The following is a 21,072-nucleotide window of genomic DNA, read 5'->3' as shown; positions in this document are numbered from 1 at the left end:
CTCTCCTCGGGACTCCACGCGGCGCTCCGCGCACGCGTACACCTTTTAAGGTGGAGTTACCCAGAGGCAGAGAGCAGTTAAAGAGACAGTATCTCAACAGTAACACAAACACAATGTAGCTGCAGCTCTTCACTTGAACATGGAATGGGGTAGACTGGGACTCTCCTCGGGACTCCGCACGGTGCTCCGTGCACACGTACACCTTTTAAGGTGGAGTCACCCAGAGGCAGACAGCAGTTAAAGAGACAGTATCTCAACATTAATACAAACACAATGTAGCTGCAGCTCCTCACTTGAACAGGGACTGGGGTAGACTGGGACCCTCCTGGGGACTCCGCCACACCTACATTAGAAGCATCAGTTTGTACAATGAAGGGTTGGTGATAGTCAGGAGCTCTTAGGACTGGAGCTTGACAAAGGGCTTTCTTTAGACCTTCAAAGGCTTGATTGCACTCCTCATTCCACCTAACCTTTTTAGGGAATTTGGGAGAGGAGATGACATTCACAGGAGAAGCTATGGTCCTATAGTTCTCTATGAAGTTCCTGTGATACCCAGTGAGACCTAAAAAGGCTCTCACTTGGTTTTGAGTAGTAGGGGTGGCCCAGTTTTGTACAGCTTGTACTTTGCTAGGCAATGGCCTTATTTCACCTCCTCCTACCTCATGTCCAAGGTAGACCACTGTACTCTGACCAATTTGACATTTGCTTGCCTTTATGGTCAGATGGGGCTGTTCCAGAGCCTGCAATACATAGCCTAAGTGTTCAATATGTTCTTTACATGTAGGGCTGAACACTGCAATGTCATCCAAGTATGCCATGCAGACGTCCTCCATCCCATTCAAAACTTGATTGACCATCCTCTGAAATGTAGCAGGTGCATTCTTTAGTCCAAAAGGCATTACCTTAAATTGGTAGAGGCCAGCTGGGGTGGAGAATGCAGTTTTCTCCTTGGCATGGTCTGTCAGGGCTGTTTGCCAATAGCCTGACGTTAGATGAAATGTGCTGAGGTACTTTGCTGCACCAGGTTTGTCCACCAGCTCATCTTTCCTAGGCAAAGGATGGGCATCAGTTGTGGTGACTGCATTTAGAGCTCTATAGTCCACGCAGAATCTCAACTCCTTGGATCCTGCCTTTGGTACAATCACAACTGGGCTAGACCATGGGCTAGTAGAGGGCTCTATAACCCCGAGATCAAGCATCTTGTTGACCTCATTTCTTATATGGGTTCTTACATTGTCTGACATTCTGTACCCACTGCTTTTTACAGGCAAACAATCACCAGTGAGGATATCATACTGCCCCAAGGGGTCAAGCCTGGTGACAGTGTGAACAGGGAGGCAAACTGATTTAACAGTAATGTGCACTCATCCTGCTGGTCAGATGTGAGACTGGAAGATAGATTAACTCCTTCTACTTGCTCATCTAAAGGTAAGCCTCTGAGGAGGTCAGGCAGAGGATTCACTCTCCTCCTCCTCCTGAGTGTGAAAGACTCTGGGAGCCTCCTTAGGGTTGCCTAAGTCCACCAGATAGTTCACCTCTCCAAGTTTACCCACAACTTTGAAGGGTCCTATCCATTTGTCCTGCAAGGCCCTCTGCTGGTCTTGAGAGACCTCAACCATGTTAGCCTTCTGGTCATGCCAATGTTTGACCAGAGCTTGACCAGCCTTCAAGTTATCAATTGCCTCTGCCATCATGTGTGACATTCTCCTCCGGAGACCTATCACATAGTCACTCTGACTGGATTGGGGGGAAGGAGCACTCTCCAACCCCTCCTTAATCGGGGCCAATGGACCTCTGACTGGATGGCCATAGAGAGGTTCGAAGGAACTGAATCCTACTCCCTCCTGAGGGACTTCTCTATATGCAAAGAGAAGGCATGGCAGTAGAAGGTCCCACTTTCTTCTAAGGCGTTCCTCTAAAGCACCTATCATGCTCTTCATAGTTCTGTTAAATCTCTCTACCAATCCATTGGTTTGGGGATGGTAGGCAGTTGAGAACTTGTAGGTGAATCCACCGGTTTTCCACATGGCTTGCTTGTAGTGGGACATAAAATGTGATCCCCTGTCAGATATCACCTCCTTAGGAAAACCTACTCTGGTAAAAATACCAAGTAGGTCCTTAGCCGGAGCCGTAGCAGTCCTCATAGGTATGGCTTCAGGAAATCTAATGGCATGATCCACTACAACCAGGATAAACCTGTTGCCTGAAGATGTGGGAGGGTCAAGAGGACCAACAATGTCAATCCCAACCCTCTCAAAAGGAACTCCCACCACGGGGAGAGACACCAAGGGTGCCACATTCTTGGCTCCACTCTTGCCAGAAGTTTGGGAAGTGTGGCAGCTTCTGCAGAATTTGTCTACTTCTGAGCCTATGTTAGGCCAGTAGAAGTAAAGAGAGAGCCTTTCCTTGGTCTTTTTAAAACTTAAGTTACCAGCCAAAGGTATCTCGTGGGCTAACTGCAGAAACTGAAGTCGGTTCACTAGAGGTACTACAAGTCTTTTGCAAACCCCAGGGGTTGACTCAGTCGGTTCACTGTAGAAGAGGCCATCTTCCCAGTGTAACCTATACTTCCCAGGCTCAGTCCCATTGAGCCGAGAAGCTGCCTGTAGGCGAAGATCTTCCAAGGTAGGACACTCCCTTTGTCCCTTGCTGAAATCCTCCCTGTTGGGCCCACCTTCTGCCAGTAAAAACTGCAGCTCAGGATGGTCAACAGGGTCAAGATCTCCCACCAGAGTAAGATCTTCTTCTAGATCTGATTCTTCAGTATCTAGCTGAACCATACAGGGTTGAACCTCACACTCAGCCTCAGCTGGTGGAGGGGTCACAGATGTGACCTTGGACAGTCTTGGAGATGTCCTTCTGGGTACAGGAGTGCTTTCTGGTTTCTTGCTGGCAGACTTGGGTTTCCCCTTTGTCTCTTTCTGACCTGCAATAGCCGTAAGTAAGTCCTGTGGACTTGGGGTGATAGTTTCTTCTATCATGTCCCCAGGAGACCCTCTCAAGGTTCTCTCCCTTGCCAACCTTGTGAGCTCCTGTTTCCTTCTGCTGGGGTACCTGGGGGTACTGGACACAACTCCAAGAGTTTTAAGGTCATTACCCAGCAGGACTCTCCCAGGTACGTTATTTTGCACACTTACAGGTATTCTGACAGTCATGTCATTACTCTGGATGAGAGCTGGTAACTGGGGAACCATTTGCACAGGGCCTCCAGCTAACTTGGTTAGGTGCTTGGATGCCTTAGCAACATCCTCCACCTTGAAAAAACATTCATCAACCACAGTTATGCTGGCTCTAGTGTCTCTGATGGCAGGGGTTTCCTGATCATTCACAAGAACACTATCTTTGTAATACTCTTTAGTATTATCTGGGATTGAGTTGTAGACATCTAAGTTCTGTTGTTCCCAAGGACACTAAAGAAACACTAGCTGAGACTCGCATGGGCTCATCAGCTAGTAACTGAAAGTTTCCACTGGTCATAGATACTTCATCCACCTGGGAGAAGGCTAAGGAGACAGTGTGGACCTCTGAAGGTTTACCCTTACATCTGGGATCTCCTTTCACATGGTCAGGTTGCCCACAAACAAAGCATTTTCCAAATGCTCTCTGGAATGGGGGTTTGTTCTGACCTCCATCTGGTTTGGGACCAGATGGAACACTAGCCTGATTCGGTTTCCCTGGTGGCTTACCTTGGTTATGTTTGGGGCCCTCTTTTGGATTGGAATTATTTGAATTCTCTTGGTTGTCTTTCTTTTGCTGCTTTCCCTCATCCTTTTTCTGAGTGACCCCAGAATCCTTGTGAGTAGCCCTGTTGGCAACTCACAAGTCAGCAGCCTTAGCTAGCTTCTTAGGATCTATCTCCTTTGAATCAGCCAAGTGCTGTCTAAGCTCAGCGGAGCAGACATCAAAAATAGACTCCAACATTACAAGATTCCTCAAACCTTCATAGGTGTTCTCTTTGTAACCATTAACCCAACCATCTAAGGTTTTCAAACATTCACACACCCAGGTAGCCCAAGGGGTACGTACCATCATGCTTTCTTTGAGGGTTCTAAACCTCTTAAGATACTGAGAAGGGTTCTTCCCAAATCTAGCTATTAATGCTAGCTTCACACACTCATAATCCTGTTTATCCTCCTCCCCCAACTCCATTACAGCATCACTTGCAACAGGGGGAAGCCTAGAGAAATGCCAGTGAATCAGCTGATTCCCTGAGAGACCTTGAATCCCATGATTGTACTCAAACATTGCTTACCAATCCAAAACATCAAGTTTAGTCTCATACATACCAATCATTCCCTTTGGCATATGGGGTCTCTTAGGGCTGGAAGACCTAGAAGACTCTGGGAGAGAAGCATTTTCTGCAGACAATTTCTTCATCTCTAGTTCATGATTCAGCTTCATTTCTCTGAGCCTTAACTCTTGATGTTTCATGGCAGTTTGTGCATCAATACGTTTCACTTCCAATTCAAGTCTCATTTTCTCAAGTGCAATAAACTCAGGAGTAAGAGTAGGACCTCTGGGGGTCCCTGTGGACAGAGGCTGTGCTTTCTGAGCAGGCAAATGAGTTGTAGGGTTTCCTAAACTCATCTACTTCTTCAAAATTAACACTCTCAGAATCTGAAACATCAGTATCCACATTTGCTGGAGGGGTAGGCCCTTCTGACCCACTCCCCAGACTTTGTTTTCCCATTAACTTTGCAATCAATTCAGATTTGTTTCCTTTACCAGAGAGACTCCTCTCCATACACATGGTTCTCAAAACCTCAGCAGTGTAGTTTAAGAGACCCTCTTCAGTGTAGCTTTCTATATTTGACATGATTTCTTAGTTAAATAGAATTAGTGGTGTTAGCCTTGTGGTTAGTTGAACCCAAGCAATAGCAGCACTCTAGGTGTAATCACTCTACTTCCAAATCCTCACAGATGTACACCACTGTTAGGCAGAATCCTGTGCAGTGCCCTTAGGGACCACTACACACGTGGCAATACAAGTTTTACCTTTGGTACAAGCCTGTACTACTATGTTAAAGTGGTAGCAGTAGCGGAGCAGCCAGGCTTATCTCAAGAGTATATGAGCAGTAGCAGAGATTACACAAAGGCACCACAATTACTGTGACTCAAGCAAATACTGACTCAAGGTTGCAGGTAAAAAAATATAAGTACATTGATTTTTAAACCATTTGTTATAAACACGAGACTTCTATTAATTCAAAAACCACACGTAAAATACACTACAACCAACCAATTCACTTTGTACGGTATAGCTCAAGGTAAGTACCTTGTGTTTTAACAGACCGGTGTTGTGAAACAAAAGACGTTACCGGGAATACACTTGCGATCACTTTTTGACAGTAATGACAGTTCGGTCTTACTAAATAAATGCGTATCTGCGGCAAGAAATGTTAGCGGGGCAAAACACACTTAGCACCTGAGATACCCAGAGAGAGTTGGGGGCAAAAATCACAGGCAATACTTTTGGCAAGGCAGACAGAATCTGAGAACACTCATGGACAGAAATTCAAGAGTCAATAGGCCGGAGCAAGTGTTAAGTGGAACCGGGTTCCTGTTGTCGAGGATCACAGTCGGACAGTTCACGATTCAACGTAGCCAGGAGTACTTAGATATTGTCAACAGAGGAAGCAAAAGTTATAAGAAGGAGGGAGGACAAGGGCAAGCCTATAAGAAGGAGGGAAGACAAGGGCAAGCCTTGGAGATGAAGAAAAGGGATTCACCCTAATTCCTCAAGCAGAACACAGTACCTTATTCAAGGAAGAGGCTGGTGCCACGGCAGTTGTTCCTGTAGTTTCCTGCAGACCCACGGTTCCTGGAGCTTCGGGACAAAGGAGGACGTCTGGAGGGGTCTGCACCACACAGGGATGAAGCCGGCAGCAGTGACTGTGAGTAAAATGTGCGCTCCTTAAAAACAGGAGAGGCTCTTCAGATGGCTATCCGGACCACTACAGCTGTGTGCAGCGATTTCAACCAAGAGGATACTCTGGCTGTAGAAGGTGAGCTGGTTATCCCCACCAGGCTAAAGGGAAGAAGACTCCGGACTGGATCTTCTATGGTCATCGAAGGGTAGATAGCTCAGGACTGCAGCAGGGCTTCAGCGGGACGGGGTAGTTGCAGCAGCTGACTTCTTCTCCGCTTCTCTTCAGTTCCTTGTAGTTCCAGTGGCGACTCTGACTTCTAGCCCAAGAGACCTGCAGTTTATGCGAAAATCCCCCATTCACACAGCCTGGCTGTCAATCACGCAGCAGGGGGAGTTGTCCAGCCCGGACAACCACCTCAGCCAATCGTGGCAAAGTGCGACTTGGGTTTGCTAGGATACCCTGTGCACGGGGTGACTACACCCCTCCCTCACATTCAGCGCACCTAGACACCCAGGCGCCTACAGGAGGGCTTCTTGGCAGAAGCCCGCCAAAAGACAGTGAACAAAGAAGGCAAACCTGGTTTGCCGTGCATAGTAAAACACAAGAAGGACTTTAACAAAAAGAAATGGCGAATAAACCCTACCAGAGCCAAAAGAAAAAGTATTTGGTCAAGCGGGTTTAAGTTTGAGTCTAATATAATAGCCTAATACAATACCACGTTTATATAGTATAATCGCGGTAGAAAAGTTAGGGTAGATACCACTGCCACCAGCCAAGTCTAAATGTTAAAAGAGCAAAACAATGCTCTAGGAGGTACAGATAAAAAGGGCTAAGGATTAACCCCTTCCAGTACTCCATGGAAGATGGGATGTACTGGATCTGTGGTTAAATGACTAAGTAAAGTTAATGGCAACTTTACCCTTTTCTGGGGGACAGTAGTCAGCCCCAGAAATGGAGTTGGTGGAAAGTCTAAAAGACAACCCTGTGTCACTGCACTGAAGGTGCTGTGTAACACACAAAAGAAGGGGGCTACTGAAGTGGTGTACCACAGAGTCCACAATCACAAAAAACAGATGAAACAAACATGGCAAAACATGGGTAAGAGTAGGGGAAAAGCTCACACTCTTACCAAGTGAAAAAAATAACTCCAGAAAATCCAGCAAAGCTGCTGGGAGACTCACTAGGTAAGGGAAGTTAGCCATTGAATGGGAACTCTCTCTAACATCCGCATTCTGTAGTGCATAGTACTGGGGCACTTAAGCGAATTTGAGCCGCAGTGTGCGGGCCTAAGGGCAGCACAACAATACCCTGTGTTGATGCCATTGCCTTAAAGACTTCTGCCACAGTGTGCCAGCCGTGACGGCCTGCCTTGGCTCTTACAGCAGGTGCAACTCTTGCAAACTTAATGTTTAATGTGTTCTTGTTTCAGCCTCACTGTGAGTTTGCTCTGCAGCCCGGTCGACCCCAAGGCGGACATAGCACTTCTACTGACCATCAACTTCCAGGAGCGGTCGGTCACTCGGAATGCAAGGATTGCAGAGGAATGGGGGCAGGAGGAGAAAAACATCCAATACTTTCCCTTTACTCCGGGTGAAAACTTCAAGGTAATGATGTGACTCTCAGGCGGAGGAACTCAAGGAATGTAAAATGCCTCCTTTGCATTTTTAAAAATGTGATTTTGTGTATGCACTTATGGTGTGTTAAGGGTGTTGAATGCCACAGTGAGGTAACCTTCAGAACATACAGTTACTATGCTGTATAATTTGATGGTGTGAATGGGGTGATAGGTGTACAAAACATAGAGAAGGTACAGTTAGAAGGTGTTAAACAGCACATTGTGGTTTAATGCCGTCCTGCTAGACTGGATCAGACTAGTTTGATATCTAATAACCTGCTAGAGCATTCCCTATTGAAAGTGCTTTCCTGTCCTCATGTTTTTAGTAGGCCTATTTCTTTGTTTCTGACATTAGGTTTGCACTCCCCTTACACCCACTTGTCCATCAATCTCAGCTTTATGCTTGGCAATGGAGACTTTCAGCACTTTGCCCCCCATGCCAATTTAACTTTCCCAGTATCTCCCTTTCATGTGATGTGCATGGTCTCTCTCTTGTGCTCTCTCTCTACAATCTGTGTACCCAAGGCCGGCCTTAGTGGCCGATGCGCCCAGGGCACAGAGGCATAGCCAGGATTGTCTAACAAATGGGGCTTGAAGCAAATGTAGCTGGGCCCACTGCAGAGACATTAACATCTGTAAATGCCCACACAGCGCTGCTGAGTGGGCATTTACAGACTTAGGGTGGGCCTTGCCCTCACAGGCTCTACCCTGTCTATGCCTCTGCCTGGGCAGCAAAACAAAGATTTGGTGTCCCCCTTTACCCCCCATGCGTCCCTTGTCTTTTTGGCCTTAAGAAGCTTCATTGTGCTCTTTCCTGGGCAAAGACACTGTACACATTTCCCAAGCTCTCACCCAGTGAGCTTGCCCGGAGATCAAAGACACTTTACATGTTTCCCTGGTGCCTGTGCTCAGAGTGTGTTAGAGGTTCTTACCACCTTTCTGGATTTCCTATGGTGAACATTCCTGGCTGACACCAACACCATATTCCTTTCTCCGTGGAACCAGCTTCGAGAGTTTCTGCAGAAAAACAGCAGTGCATGTAGAAATGCTTTCTCTCTCTTTGCAAACGTGTAAAACCCCATATTGATGGCACAACGAGCCCAGAGCTCATTAGGGCATGAACCTGAAATACAAAGGGATGGGTCATCCTCTTGAAGCAGGCTCTTATCGCTCATAGGTACAGACCATCAGAGGAAGCCCAGCCCTACAGGATAGGTCACAGGGAGGGCTTTAAGCCTAGGCTATTAGTCAGAAGGGGTCAGTGTTTGAAGAAGGAACTGAGAGAAGGAGGTTGATGGGTGTTGAATTGCAAGGGATAGGTTTGGAGGAGGTTAGACTGACTGGAAGTATTTTTTTAGGAGGTTGGAGAGAGGATTTTTGATATTGGGAACTAAATGGGGAGTAGGAACATCAAAAGGTGGAAACAGGAGGTGAGTACCACGAGGGGGTTAGAGGTGAATATCAGGAGGAAGTGGTAGAAGAAAATCAAAAGAAGGAAGGAGGAGATTACCAGAAGGTGGTTGGTGGTGAATATCATGAGAAGGTGGTAGAAGACCATCAGGAAGTGAAATGAGGATGCAATTGTCAGGTGGTGGTTGAAGGTGAACCCCAATAGTAGGGGTTAGTAGAACACTAGGAGGAAGTCGTAGAGGAACCCAAGGTCAGGTAAATTGGGATGGTTTGAGAGGGAAAGCTTGGGCGATGCCAGGGGTTACGGGTGAGACCCCAAATTGAAAGGATCAAGCGTAATGTGGGAGCATGGATGAGCATGTGTTGCAGTAAGTAGCAAGGAGGATGCGGCTCAGAGCAAAAGTAGAGATGTGGTGAGGAGGGTAGGAGTCAGGGCCTGGCAAGGGCCCAAGGAAGGCAAAATCCTGTTGCCTCAGCAGCCAAGTCAAACACAGGAGAAGGAGGTCCAAAAAGATTAGAGAAAATGTGTGTAGGAACGTCTCTACCCCAGGTGTAAGACCAAAAGGAGACCAGAGAAGGATCTGGTAACCCTATTAAGCTCTGGACTGAGACCAAAGGAGAAGAGACAGAGAAAAGATCAGAGAAGAAGGGTTCAGGAACCCCCTCACATCCAAGATTGAGACTAAAGGGGAAGAGACAGAGAAGAGACCGAAGAAGAAAGGTGAGGGAAAGTGATGAAGTCCCCTCGTTGGATCTGTGGATAGGTAGGAGAGTTACCCTGGGGCCTGGATTCCTTCCTGAGCTAGTAGATGATGGGCCTGCAGGCGGAATGGGAAGTATCCCTTGGACACTCTCCCACTCTTTGAGCCACATGGCAGGGGACAGTCACATTGGGCCTTTCATGCTCCCTCCGCATGGCACGCCAGACATTAAGGAGCCCCAACCCCACACCCATTTCAGAGAACAGCAGCTTCTCGAAGCACAGGTCTGGACCCCCAAAATATTCCCAATGTATCAGCAAACCTCTGTGCAGTTTGCAGACTTGCTCAGGTTCACAGATCTACTTGAGGCATGTGCAGAGCAGCAGCTCCAGTTGACCCACCCAAATCCACTAGCAGCAACTGCAGAAGGATCCCACGAACGTGGCAAAAGTCTTCAAAACCCCTGAAAAATTCGAGGACAGCCGTAGGGGCAATCCAGACACCCCAGAAATCCATTCACTTATGCGCAACATGGGAACAGCAAGCTTGTAAAGCCAACACCTCTCACTGTCCACTCATATACACAAAACAAATCCAAAATTACCACTATAGTGGATGCAACTTTGGTACTGCCCCCTGAGCATCAATCAAACCTTCAAGAAGTGAGCAAACCCAGCCGTTCACAACCATTAAATGCCCGTGGCCCACTATTGCAGACCCCCATCTCTAATTCCACACATGGGAGGTTGAATCTGGCAATAAGACCCAGCCGGCCAAGAGCTGTGGTGTGGGTTGTTTGAGCAGGTTGTGCCTGGTAGTGAGAGGTGTTGCAAAGATGTTACAGGGACTGGAAGAGAGAGGTTGTTAGAGAGGAGGAGAAAAAGGCCAGGAAAGGGGTGTGGGGGTAAAAGAATGGTGAAGGTGAGGCGACACTAGGAGATGGTTGTGAGAAGCAGGTAGAGGTTGTTGCATCTGGAGGAGGAGGCAAACGACTAGATGTGGCAGGAGGGGGTGATTGTGAGCAGTTATTTGGTGGTAGAGGTTACATCTGAAGGAGGAGGTAAATATCTGGAGGAGGTGGGAAAAGGTGCCTGGCAGAGCAGGAGGTAACATCTGGAGTAGAAGGGGGAGATTTCATGGACTTGTTGGAAAGAGGAGGATTGGAGAATGGGGCAGAGGAGGTAACAACAGAAGGAGAGGTACATAGTCTGGAATTGACAGTGAGAGCTTGAGCAGGCAAAGTTCCCAGTAGGAACAGGAAAGAAGGAGTAGGCCAGGTTGGTCCAAGGCATGAGCAAGAGGCAGTAAGAGGCACAAGACCCAAGCAGGAAGGTCAGAGTAGTGAGGAATCTAGACACCATTAGGACCTGGGATTTACTGGGAACGAGCAGACGAAGGGCATGGAGAGAAGTGGGGGCTTAGACAGCTTCTGGCTCAATTTCTTTGACTTCCAGAAGCTCAAATAATACTGCCTCCAGCTCAAGAGATAACCTACAGTAGCTACCAAAGGGGCTCAACCTGATATTGGAACCGGTGGACACCATCCTGCTACATAGCTGTGGTGCAGGACATGCAAATCCTACATCTAGATAGCTGAACCAAGGAACAGTGATCACCTGGAGTCAAAAGGGTGAATGACCTGGCTTTTCCGTTTGTTCAATGGGACCCCTTGTGGGGTAGAGGACTTTTTTTTTTTTTGAACTTTTATTTATTGGCAGAAGGTTACGACAGGTACAGCACAGAATGCGCAGAGAGAAACAAACATTGTAGTATCACACATAGGCCTTACATCACAATCAGTTCAAACTTCACAAACAGGGGAGGGGGAGGTCGATGGCACAGGGGGAGTTCGAATGTTCAGCTCCTCTGGTAAATTGGGCGGGCTCGGTGGGGGAGTGGAGCTCCACTCCACCCCGTCCTTGCTATTCAGGTAACTGCAGAATTCTGTCCACACATTTTTGGGGTGAGATGGGATAGGCAGGGATCCGATATAATCCTCTTCGCACATTTGTACCCAAGTGAGGGCATTTAACCACATCTCGAAGGTGGGGGGAGTGCGGCGCTTCCAGCATTGCAATATGCATCTCTTGGCTACAATAGCACTTACATTTAAAAACATTGACATTTTCCTCTCATTTTCTGCAGCCCAGATTCCGAACAACAAGGCTAGTGGATCCAGGCCCACTTGGGACCCAGTTATCTCTGAAAGCGCATTTGTCACTTCCGTCCAGAACACCTCCAGCGCAGCACAGGACCAAAACATATGTACATGATCTGCCTCTTCAAATTTACATTTCGGGCATGTGTGGGTCGGAGTATGTGTGAATTTCGCTACTCTGTGCGGTGTGTAATAGAGCATGTTAAGGAGTTTGTATTGGATGCAGCGAAATCTGGCACTCAGGGAGACTTTGCGCGTATGTGCACACATCTTGCTCCACCTGTCGTCTGTGATTTCCATTTCAAGCTCCCTGGCCCATGCCTCTCGTGGTTTTAGCGATATGTCTTCTAGTTTGGTTAGCTGCATTTTGTATAAGGAGGATATTATGCCCCTGCTCCCAGTGGAGTTCGCTATGTATTGGCGTTCAGGTGAGTCTGGGGGTTCGTCTGGGTGCGAAGGCCACATTGCTCGTACCGCCGCCCGTAGCCTAAAATACTGTAGCAGTTCAAGCGCAGAGTTGGAGTGTGCGGGACGCCATGTCTGGGGGGTGATAAATGTGCCATCCGGGTATAGATCAGTTAGGGCACGGTAACCCAGGTCTACCCAGTGTCGCAAGAGATGCTGGTCGTGTGTGGGGGCCAGTCCAGGGAATTGCCATATGGGGAGCCATTTGTAGTATGGGCAGTGGCCATGTCTAGAGTGCAAAATATTCTTCCATGCTCTGATAGTGGCGGCCACGGGATCTGACGGGGCGTCTGCCTGGAATGTATGATGTAATAGTAGGGTCATGATGTTAGTCCCTTCACCTGCCAGTTTCTCTAATTTGGCTTGAGGGGGCGGATTTAGGTGTGTGTACCAGTGAGTGGCATGTTGGGCCTGTGCCGCGTTCCAGTATAAAGTTAGGTCTGGGGCTGTGAAACCCCCTTTCTCATATGGTAAGGTCATATGCTGCCACTTCTTGCGGACCGCACCGGAATGCCAATGGAACTGAGCACATGCCGAATGGAGCCTCTTAAAATATTGCTTCCCGGGCCATACTGGTACATTAGCAAAGATGTAGAGGAGCTTGGGGACCACGACCATTTTTATTAGGGACAGCCTGCCCGCCAGGGACAGTGGGAGATTGCGCCACTTGATCATTTTGGACTCAGCAAGCTGTGCTGTTGTCTTGTAATTGTCCTCCCGTAGGGAAGCTTTAGTCAGTGACACTTGTACCCCGAGGTACCTGACGCCACTCGGAGACCAGCGCAGGGGAAATTCGCATGTCGGCTGCAGGGTTGCTCTAGTGAGAGGGAGAATTTCTGATTTCGAATAGTTTATGGTGAAACCTGAGTATGTGCCTATTTTTGTTATGTCTCGGATGATCGGATCTAGGTGTGTGGAGGGGTTCCTGACGTATAAAAGTACGTCATCAGCGTACAGTGAGATGATTTCTGGGGTGTCCTGCAGGCGAATGCCTTTGTTAGTGTGTCGATCTCTGACATGGTCCGCCATGGGCTCAATGGCGAGCGCAAATAGGATGGGGGAGAATGGACACCCCTGACGGGTGCCCCTGTGTAGCACAAAGGGAGAGGAAGTGGCGGAGTTGACTAGTACCCTGAATAATGTTCCTGTATACAGTAGTTTTATATAGGAGAGCATGTTTGGTCCTATTCCCATCTTCTCTAACACGGCCCATAGGTATTGCCATGAGACCATGTCAAATGCTTTTTGGGCGTCCAGCGTGGCCGCCACTGCGTCCGCCTTCGGGCCGATTCTGGACATTACGTTAAATAGGCGGCGTATGTTAAGTGCTGTAGAGCGACCAGGAACAAATCCGCTTTGGTCAGCGTGGACCAGATGGGGCATGCATGGGAGGAACCTGTTAGCTATTATTTTAGCGAAGATTTCCGTGTCTGTATTAATGAGCGACAGGGGCCTATAGGACCCACATTCGTCTGGGGGTTTCCCCGGTTTGGGGAGGACTGTTATTAGGGCTTCTCTTAAGGAGGGAGGGAGGGTGTTTAATCAGAGCAATTCGGTCCAGACCCCGTACAATATGGGTGCTAGGATAGCAACATGCTCCTGGTAGAACTCAGATGTGAGCCCATCGGGGCCCGGGGCCTTACTCTTGGGGAGGTCCGATATTACCTGGACGATCTCATCCAAGGTAAACGGGGCATCGAGTTGTTCTTTGGTGTCTTGGGAGATGAGGGTCATAGGGATGCTTTCTAGTAGGTCGTCCAGATCGTGGCTTGTATGTTCAGGCTGGGGGCCATATAGATTGGCATAAAAGCTAGCGAAGGTATCAATAATGGCCTGGTCCGACCAGTGTCTTAAGCCTTGTTTGTCAATGATGCTATCTATACGTGTCCTGCCGCTCTCCGCTCCAACCAGTTTAGCAAGGGTTCTCCCCGGCCTGTCCCCCTCACCATATCTTCGGGCCGCCTTGTTAGTGCCACGCGACCTGTTGGTCATTGCTGTAATGGGGGACTGTGCCTAGCTTAGTAGGGTTAATGATGGCCACAATCTAGGCCTCCGGAGAGAGGGTGGTGGTAGGCTAACAGTTGTGGCATGTAGTGGGCTCAAATTTGGAGGTAGCAGTATTGCCCTTAGGGGCGAGGGTGGCCAGTTCGTAGCCAGGTAGTACCGACCGAAGGGCAGTGAGCCAAGTGTAGACAGGGGGGGGCGTATATTATTGGGCTCCACAGGTTCCTCGTGGCGGCCGTTGGCTCTATGGGTGAAGAAAGCTGAGAGGAGATGGGCGCACCCAATATGACTAGGGTCGTATCAGAGTGTGGGTGGGCTCGCTGAGTGTTGAGCAGTCAGCAGGTAGAGGAGGCGGTTCTGTTCGCAACTATGTGCGATGATGGAGTAGGATATTTCCCCCCTCAATTGAACCCCACAAGTCCAAAACCCAGAACAGTAGTCCTCTGCACATGGGTATGTGGGGCCCACTGAGGCGAGGGGCCACGGGAGGTGATAGTACAGTACGTAACAGGGGCCACATGGGCCGGTCAGGCAGCGAGAGCCAGGGGAGGGTGAGGGGGGTCACACACGGGCCTTCACGGCTGGTTGTGTCAAGGTTCGTTAGGAGAGGTGCGACTGGCGGGGTGGGCTGGGGGCCCCCCCAGGATAAAGCCAAGGGTTGTAGTAGAACTTATTACACCCACCTCATAGCCTTTAGGGTGGCTCAACCCGTATGTTCGCCCATGTGGTGTTGCGCCCCCAGATGTCAGCTCCCTCCCCACCAGGGGAAGCCCAGATGTAGGGGCCGATGAGGCGCGGGGCCGACCCACCCGCAAAAGGGCGTGTTGCTGGCTTTATGTTCCTAGGCCAGGCGCTCCGCGGGGGTCTGCGCCCTCAGATTGCTGGAGGGCCGCAGGTTCGTGCCTGGAGAGAGCCGCGGGGGGGCACCGCTCACGCCCCACGGCTGTAGCTGTCTCTGTTCCAGTGTTCGGGACGCAGGTAGGCTGAGGTCCCCAGGGACGCTGTGGGCCGCACAGCTCGGTGCCCCGTTCCCAACACCTCCAGGTCAGAAGGGCCGCTCTTGTGTAGCAGTGCGGGAGGGCTCCAGCCCAACCCGCGGCTGCAGTAGAGGTCTGGCCGCCACTCCGTCAGCCCCAAGCCGCGGCGGCACAGTAGAGCCGGACGGCCCGGTGTAAGTCCACGGGCGGGAGCGTCCGAAGTCTCGTCCCAGCGAACCGCAGTGGTGAGCGGGCCTTCCCGGCGAGGAAGCGCCGCAGGATGCCTGTGTACAGCAGCGCGTGGGTAGCAATCAGGTCGGCAGCGGAAGGTTTGGCATGAAGGCCGCAAGCTGCCTCGGGGGCGGCGTCCGCTGCAAGGGTCCGCCGCAAGAGATCCCGACTCCGATTTTCTTCAAAATTTCGGGCTGATATAGAGGAGAGTGTTGGCTGGCGAGTCGCGGGCAAATTGTTGCTGGATGTTAAGGATTAACGACGATATTCATCGGATTTAGGCAGGCAAGTCCGGAACTCAAGAGCTAAGCAGCCATTTTCTAGGCTGCTCAACAGCGCCCCCAGAGACTTGTTTTTTTGTATTTGATTTTTCCATTTTGTCCTAGAGGGCCTTTCTTTGGTTATTGCACTGGATGCCGTTCTTCACCTAAATAAAGGGCTGAAAACATATCTTGATTGTCCAGTCATTTGAACTTACCACTCAACCTCTGTGACCTATGGTGTCCTTTGCATGATGGTACCAAGGCTGTAATGAAAGCCTACCCCACTCTTGATAAGATATGCCATTTATAACCCACCTGTACACAAGTGTTTCTAGGCACGAAAATGTACGTTGAAAGTTCTGTGCACAGTACCCAGGGGCCGCATCCACACTAAAGCCACCCCAGGTTCCATTGGCTGGGACCTGTATAGTACAGATACAGTGGATACTCTTGCAAAGGAGAGTGTGCTTGTCTCTACAGGACTGATGATGGCGCTTCCAGAAGGGGCATATGGACGCATTTTCCCAGAATCCGGATCTGGCATCATTGATCAAGACTATCAGGGAATGGCTCAAGTCCTTCTATTTAACCATGCTTCTGAGAAATTTCAGGTTGTGGGAACTCCTTTTGCCCAATTAATATGTGAAAAATGCACCACCCTGGAACCAGCAAAGAAAGCCACAAGCTGGACAGTACTCAAAAGGGGTAAGGGGAGTGGGGTTTGTTCTTCCAATCTTCCAGTGGACAAAGCTCTAGGAGAAGAACCTAAATCCCTATCCACCATCCATAGACCCCGCTACATCTGGGAAAACGAGAGAACTTATTTTTAGAGAGGAATTTTCTGTTGCACAACATGAAGACCCCTCCCTGGGATCGACCTATGATACAGCTATTTCTTCAGAGGAAGGCTGAATAATCCGAACTGGACTACATGCAAATCGGGCTTGGTCCCTCCCCAAAACAGGCACTCCAGGCCGAACTGCTTGGTTATATCCCTTATGTACAAGACTACAAGTAACCCCAAACATTGTTTCGGTCTCGCATACCCATCCCATTCGGGGAGACTAAAGCAAAACAAAAAAGGTGATGGCCGATGCCCAATGAGGCCGAAACGTGTCTGGGGTTGGTTGTGGTCTCGTGCAGAAGGGATATGACCGAGCTATTTTGGGGTGCACTGCCTCTTTTAGGATAGAAAAAGGGCTGATTTGCATATGGTCCTTCCCCTTTCTGTAATGGATTTGCAGGCTGAAGAACAATGGTCTGTCTGGAGGGTTGCCCAGACCAATTGCCAGAGGTTAAGAGTAGTTCTAAATCTTCCAGGCATTTCCTCTTTAGTTTTATCAATGGCAATTACTGACATTTCTGTTATTTCTTAGTGAACATAGCGAATCCCTTCGAAACAAAGCACACCTTCATATGTATTAATCCTGCAATTTTTCTTTTCCATCTGGTGTAATGGTGGTCTGGCTTCCAATTTTCTTTATCGTCTTTCAAGGTTGCTAAAATCTGGTTTATTCCTGTTGCTTGAGTGCATAAAATTGCAATAAAACTTGGCCTAATCTGAACTGGAACATGTTTGGAAGTACTGGTCCATGTTATATTTTTCATCATGCTTTTTTACGGATCAGAATCATTGCCATAGATAAACAATAAGCATTGAGTTGCAGTTTCGATCATTTTGAATTTCTGAGTGTTGCTACGGTTTGCATGTCAGTCTTTTTCCCAAAATTGTCATTGGCCACCAAAGTCTTAGCAGGTTCAGTTGGCCAAGCCCCTATGTTGGTTTTCTTGTAAAATGTGTTTTTATTTACTTGTCTTTAATTGTGGGTAATTTCTCCATACGATCTGCAAATATTTTCTGAAGTTTTGTTTTAGATAATCATCCAGTTCCAATACCTCGAAACAGGTTTTATTAGCACCCTGGGGCGGTGACGCAACCAATTCGGTTGCTTGGATCGTGGGCTGAATCTAGCGATGTAAGACCATGTTCCAAGCAACTTGATGGATGCTTCCCCCACCCGCCATCTTCCCCCACCCTCCCTTCCCTTAATTTCGAAATTCCCTTCCCTCCCACCCCTAGCGCCACTTACCTTATTACTTCTGCAGTGGCTGCGCCTACCGCAGCCACTGCTGCTCCGTGTCCCTCCTGGTCGCCATGGAAATGGAAGAAGGACTCCGTATGGCGCACCGCCTTCCGGGCACATGGCGGCCATTTTAAGAAAGTATTTAGTTTCAGTGTCCCGTTTATTGGAACAAAATACATTGCTCTTAGCAACCCAGGTTTCTCGACTGCAAACCTGGGGTGCTAATAGCCATAACCACCCGTTCCACAGCCTGAACGGTTGGTAACGGCACCGGGACCCTCGTTAAAGGGCCTTACTACGCTCAGGCCTCTTAACTTAACTTAATTTTTGTATATAAATGGCTTGTTTTTTGTGATCAGTGTTTTTGTTTCAAGGCCAATAAAATCATCATAGTAAGATTTGTTTAATAAAACAAAAATGTATTAAGGTATAAGACATTAACACTATTTCTACATAAAGGAAAACAATACATCAGATGTATGTATCAGCATCACAAAGTTGTGTGAACTGCAAGGGTGTGCTTTACAAATGCCACTTAAAATAACATTGCTAACAAAAGCTATGCACGTGCTATTACTTAGTAAGAACAACGCTGGAGGATTGTTATAGCTATAGAATGGTTTTTCAGTGGACCAATGTTTTGTGTTAGAAGTTGCACATGTGGTATGTTTTTCTTCAGATTCTCTCAGATGGGCACTAGTGGAATGTCATTTGTTGCTATGAGTTTCTTGGGTGTCCCGGTTTCAATGGTTTAATTCTCTGTGCTCGATTCAATGTGCTACATTTTATATCCAGCAAGTCAACAAGTCAATAACACTGTTTGGATAAAATTCACATTTAAGGAGTCAGGTTTTCTTTGTTTCGTTCTCTTAAAACATCTAAAACGTCTGTGTGTGTGCAAATGTTTTCTTTTGATACTTGTCTATTGCATATGAGCAAAGTAGGGTTTGATGTCCCCAGAAAACATTCTTTCAATGCTGCATAATATTTCTGTAAGCGAATCCCACAGTAAAGTGAGTCAACATGTGAAGTAAGTTATCTATGATCATCATCAATACGGTTGGATGGTCTGTATAGTTGTGGCTCCTCCCTGTTTAATTTGTTATCCCCCAAGATGTTGAAGCTGGTGTAGCAATGTTGAAAGTAGCAGAGAGTGGCTCCATACAATAGTTATGGCAGTTTTCTTTGGGCAAGGTAGGGACTTGGATAACAATAGGTGTTCAACGTGGTCAATCTGAAACTGTCATTGTACTGATGAAACTGGAGTGGCGATTTTGAAACTGGCATGACCATTTTTTAAAGTGGTTCAGAAACTGTCATGACAATAAGTGATATCCTGGGGCAGTATAAAACAAATGGCAATGTGAAAATTGCCATGGCTCTTCTCGGGGACAATGTTAAACTGACATGACAATATTCTTAGGGGAATTTAGATGCTGCCATGCGAAACTGTCTTTGAAATGTTGGGATTGGCATTGCAATATGGAAACTAACAAGTGGGAACCTGTACTCAGGAATGTTTGCGAGCGCCATGCTGTAATTAAGTAGCAACCCAGATGTTGTCCACAGCACCATGGAATATTTTAGCAGCTCTGCCGTCGTATTCCAGGGTGTATATCTGTTTGCAGTTTCACAAGCTGCCTCTGATTGCCAACATGGCTGAATAGTTAAGCAATGATAAGCGCCCATGTTGGCGACCCGGCATTTTCCAGCAAGCCCTACAAACATGATGCCCGTTTTCTTGCAGATGGAGATCGTCTGTGAGCACCAACGGATCCGGGTTCTTGTGGATGGGAATCAGCTCTGTGATTTCAACCATAGAGTTCAGCAGATAAAGACAGTGACTGCGATGAAAATCACTGGAGACGCCAGACTTACCAAAGTGGCATGAAAGGAAATACAATGATTAGATGACAGAAAGAAGAGACGCAAGGAAGCTGCTTCCAGAATGTTATATCGTTTTATATTCAGGTTTTTGTATTTGGTTACTAGGCTACACTGGGCCAGATACAGCTAGAAGTAAATTGTCAAATGGCTGCAATTCTTCACTGAGGTTTGCCAGCTTGGATCTGCATACCCAGCACTTGGCAAAAGGGTGGCACAGCTAGGCACCACTTTCTTTCCGATGCATTGTGCAGCCTACACAGGTGCCAAAAGAGGATGCACGTAGACCTGCATGAGACCGTATGCCTCACTTGATTTCCTTTGCCGCACAAGTCCCAGCAGAGTGTAACTCCTGTTGTTTTAATTGTCAGGGATCTGTAGGTTCCAGAGTGGTAGGTTACAGTCACAGCTGTACCTTTGCCTCTTCAATACCATTTCATAATATTGTGCATAATTAGCCTTTTCATAGGAAGGCAACACACAGCCCATGCCATCTTTTCTGTGTATATTGAAGGTAGTCGCAATCAGGTGACCTCAAATCATTATGGTTTCCTTATTTATTGAAAATACCTTTGTAGCATGTGCAAACCAGTCCTTGTAACTGCATATAAGAAGACATCTGGCCCGCTGAGTGTACAGTGGGCGCACACATGGACTATAGAGCCACCTAATTGTTCACTATACAGTATATGCGGGGAAGCATTGTCTCATCTAAATGTTGATGATAGGCACACAAGTGACAAGGTGTGCACTTGCACATTTTGTATCTATTTTGCAATATAGTTGTGTTTGGTGTTTTTTACTTTTTTTTAAATTCAGAATGAATTGTGTATTGAAACAAAATATCTTTAGCACATTGTAATAAAAATATAAAATATATTGGTGGTGTATTTTCTATATCCACTATCTGCAACCTTGCAACCTACAGCTCTCCAGGTATTTTGGACACAACCACCATGATGACTCACCATTGACTATACTGGCTATGTCTGATGGGACTTGTTGTCAAATGTTCTTGAGGACCAAATTTTGCAGACCCCGGAACTAATATTGCAGATGTAGCAGTGGCTACTTTCCTAACAGATGCTGGGTAAGAAGCTAACAAAAATACTCCGTCCCAGAAGGAAATGGCCCACTCCCATGTTTTCGTGTGCATACAGCCAGTATTCATAGGCCAGGTGGGGGCAGATTTTCTGAATGCTGCAGTCTCCTCTCCTGCTGTCAGATAGCTGCCCGAGTTAATGAAGGTGATTGGAAGATGAATGCGATGGATCCCGGATGGATATTTGTAGTTACAAAAGGTGTGTACTGGATCCAGTTGTGGATCATCAGTTTTTACCCACTGGACTATATATGTCCAGAAGAAAACTATTAGAAACAGTCTGCTGGTTAAAAATAAAGTACCAATCG

At 47.7% G+C, this 21,072-nt stretch overlaps 1 protein-coding gene across 2 annotated transcripts in view; it reads left to right on the top strand.

The window, feature by feature from the left end:
* LOC138527490 (galectin-related protein-like) overlaps nucleotides 1–20,541 on the top strand; it is a 93,117-nt gene extending 72,576 nt beyond the window's left edge. For both annotated transcript variants that reach the window (XM_069638724.1, XM_069638725.1), the window contains 2 exons: nucleotides 7,300–7,474; nucleotides 19,526–20,541. In XM_069638724.1, the coding sequence (XP_069494825.1) occupies nucleotides 7,300–7,474; nucleotides 19,526–19,669 (319 nt within the window). In that variant the 3' untranslated portion in view covers nucleotides 19,670–20,541. The remainder of the gene's footprint in view (nucleotides 1–7,299; nucleotides 7,475–19,525) is intronic.
* The last annotated feature ends 531 nt before the right edge of the window (nucleotides 20,542–21,072 follow it).

This window comes from Ambystoma mexicanum, chromosome 14, assembly GCF_040938575.1.
Source record: "Ambystoma mexicanum isolate Mex_15411 chromosome 14, UKY_AmexF1_1, whole genome shotgun sequence".
NCBI classification, from domain to species: Eukaryota; Metazoa; Chordata; class Amphibia; order Caudata; family Ambystomatidae; genus Ambystoma; species Ambystoma mexicanum.
This window is presented reverse-complemented; position numbering and strand designations above follow the sequence as displayed.